The sequence below is a fragment of the Phaeoacremonium minimum genome (assembly GCF_000392275.1).
Source record: "Phaeoacremonium minimum UCRPA7 unplaced genomic scaffold PA7_03_scaffold_104, whole genome shotgun sequence".
NCBI classification, from domain to species: domain Eukaryota; kingdom Fungi; phylum Ascomycota; class Sordariomycetes; order Togniniales; family Togniniaceae; genus Phaeoacremonium; species Phaeoacremonium minimum.
Window position 1 is genome coordinate 116,100 of NW_006921011.1, and position 3,154 is coordinate 119,253.

Here is a 3,154-nt window from a genome sequence, read left to right on the forward strand (position 1 = left end):
CACTGCCTCCGAGTGACGCGAAGTCCTTTTTCATTGTATCTTGAGCTTGCTCATGTTACGAAGATGAAGGCACAACTAGTATAGCTTTGTAGAGATCTAATAGCGGGAGTAGAATTTTCTTGAAAGTAGTAGGCACCGTGATGTAGCCACACATAATGGCTTCTCATACCTAGAGGAAGAAAACATGGTGAAAATGTGAGGTCGATGTAGATACTATTTTTGTATTCTAGAGAGGGTACATGCCATAGGTTGATGCGATGCGCGTACATTCAAATCAAGGTCATTGAACGCTCTTTCTGCCCCGGCCAGAATTACCTGAGCAGCTACCTGAAGGGATGCTTGTATCCCATCTACGCCTTACGCGATTCAAGTGAGGGCTGATATCACGAAGTTTCGTCTCGAGACCAAGCGGGAAGGTTTTGGAGGCACACCATCTGCCCCGCGTTGGTGACTGTATTTCAGGTGGTGCTGCCTACAAAAAGCACCTATCAGAAACCTTCCCGGTGCCTGATCTACAGTGGCCCGGTGTTCGAACCACCCCCAGAAGCTCCTAGAAATTCGAGCATCACCCATCCGCCTGGCATTACTGATCGCCACGTCCTGTTGCAGCAACACAAACACTCGACTTATCTTTTTCTCTTGCTCGGCTTCTCAGGACTGCTGAATCCTCTGCAATTGATACCTTAGGCACCTCCATATCGCCAAAAATGAGCTCACATCATCCGCTTAGAGGCGGCTGCAGCTGCGGGCGGAACAAGTACATCATCGAGATACCAGAAGGTGCTACAGATTCGGCTCAGGTCTTGTTTGATACGGATTCGTCACGTCGTAAGTCACCACCGTCATCTTCCTCAAAGAGGACAGTGAAGTCATGTGTCTCACCCCTTCCCGGTTGTGAGGCGAGAAGCAAGCAGCTGCTGACCGAGGCGCAACATCCAGGTAACTCGCAGGCGACCCCGCTGGCGGCCTTCATCCGCGTGCCCCTGGCGTGGTATCACAGCGCGACCTTCGCCTTCTTCCCGGACGAGACGAGCTCCATGATACGTAGAGTCTACGAAAGTCCAAGTGAACAGCACTCAAAACGCCATTTCTGCGGCTTCTGCGGCACCCCGCTGTCTTACTGGTCCGAGCAGCCTCGAAGCGAGGCCGACTACATCCAGCTCGCACTCGGCAGTTTGTCTCGTCGAGATCTGAGCGACCTGGAGGACCTGGGTCTGATTCCGGATGAGGAAGAGGCGGAACCGGAGGCTTCACAAGCTGTTGTCCCAGCGCCAAAGGAGGAAGTCTACGAGGCGCGCGAGACCTCCGGCTTGCCCTGGTTCGACACCATGATGCAGGGTAGCATATTAGGCAGCCTGCATACGAGTAAAGGCAGTCGACAGAGTCGTGACGGGCGTGCCAGGGTGGAGTGGGAGATTGTCGAGTGGAAAGCAGATGACGACTCGGAAAACTCTAGTCTTGGCAAGAGGAAGTTGCAGGATCGAGACGATCAGGACGGCGGAGCTGTTCAGATGGATATTTCACGTCACTGAGCATCCAGCAGCCGTCTGAAGTTCCGTCGAGACAATGTTCGCCCGTCTGACGCAGAGTCGCCGCCGATGAATGGCTGCCGGGCCGAACTTTTGCCAGGACGCATTGCTGATGTACAATCACGCTTTCTAAATACCTTCCTTCTGCGCAGGCGGCTGCACCTGACTTGGGGGCCGACGGGACGGTCGTCACCTGCCCAGACGAGAGGATATCAACTGGCATGGGGATACGGATCTGCCAGCCAGGATTGTATGATATGAGAGCGGAAGGGGAGGAGGTTTCCACTGAAACGGAGAGCGTTGCCGGTGAGCAAGCGGCTCGAGGCGTTTCACGGATTATAAAAAGCGCCGGCCGGTAGGTTAGCTTGGTAATTATAATGGTCCCGAAAAGGGTCAATGAGAAATGACATTATAATCATAATACAAGCAAATAAGCCCATATTACATGGTGATATCTCTCTCGCAGCTGCGCAAGCGAGTTACAACAGGCGGCTCTACGGGAGCTGTCTAGGAAACGGACTCCCGCTCGGCTGGTGCTTCACCGCGCTGGCAGCCGAGGTTCTCCCGAGTCGACATGAAAGCGCCCCCTGGGCTGGGCCATGTGCCCTACAAAAAGGTCCCCAGGCGCTTGGAGGAGCGCCGGAGCGGCGGCACTGGAAAATCTGGGACGGAGTGTCGGTCGGACGCATTGGGCAGTCAGACAGCGCTGGTCCCCTTAGGCGAAACAGAGCACAATATCCGAAGGGGAATTTCTGCACCTCTGCAGCACCGGTATTTCTCCGAGGTTTAGGCGTGCCTGGCCCAGGGCGGCCCTGCCTAAAGCTCCGTAGGCCAACACCCCCGGCTGCACGGCCCGCTGTGTTACTGGCAGCAGGAGTTTGTGAAAGGGCTTATTCGAGCACCTGATACACTCACTGATCTGATGCCATGCACTAAGCCGACCCTTGCTCTTACGTGCGCCTCCAACAAAACAGTGAAGGACGGAAACATCGGAGAGTTTTTGTTGCGAGCTTCTTAAGAGCTCTCGGGCGCCAGGCGGGTGATGAGGGCGAGAGGAGGAGAGGTGGTGGTCATAGCAGGGGAAGCCGCCCGCAAACTCGCCTGGGGACTTGCAGGGTTGGCAGGGCACAACAGCGTGTCTTTGTCCTTGTGCTTCCCCGCAGTGGATGGTGGGGTGCTGGATGGGTTTGGAGAATCTCTAACGAAGAGGACATGGCACGGGATGGAGAAACCCAGAGGCATACTGAGGTATGTACCTGGATATGTGTCAAGTCAAGATATCTCAAGCATCTCCAAGGTAGGTACTTCCCTCTCAAGGGCTGGAGGAGCGCCTATTCATGGGATAATCTCCCTTTGTGATATATGTGCTTCAGGCTGGCTGGCGTACCTTGCCTAGTCAGGAGCGGCGTCTCCTCCGTCAGAGATCGGCCATTGTGTGTTTCTTCTCCAGAATACCCGTCTCGCCAGGATGACAACTAGACTGCGTATGGCTCCTGGGGTCATTGGCTCGAGGCATGGATGGAGATAACGTTAATTGTTCGGGGTCGGGTGTTTTCTGTTAGTCTTGCCTGGGGGTGTGCGGTACAGTATGATAATATGTAGGTACATGCCTACTCGACCCTAGG

The 3,154-nt window shown here is 54.6% G+C and overlaps 1 protein-coding gene across 1 annotated transcript; it reads left to right on the forward strand.

The window, feature by feature from the left end:
- Window positions 1-707: 707 nt before the first annotated feature.
- UCRPA7_1451 (hypothetical protein) lies at window positions 708-1,532 on the forward strand (the record flags this gene model as incomplete). The annotated part of the gene is made up of 2 exons (XM_007914031.1): window positions 708-828; window positions 940-1,532. 2 exons carry the CDS (start codon window positions 708-710, stop codon window positions 1,530-1,532), a joined length of 714 nt encoding a protein of 237 aa, XP_007912222.1.
- Window positions 1,533-3,154: the final 1,622 nt, after the last annotated feature.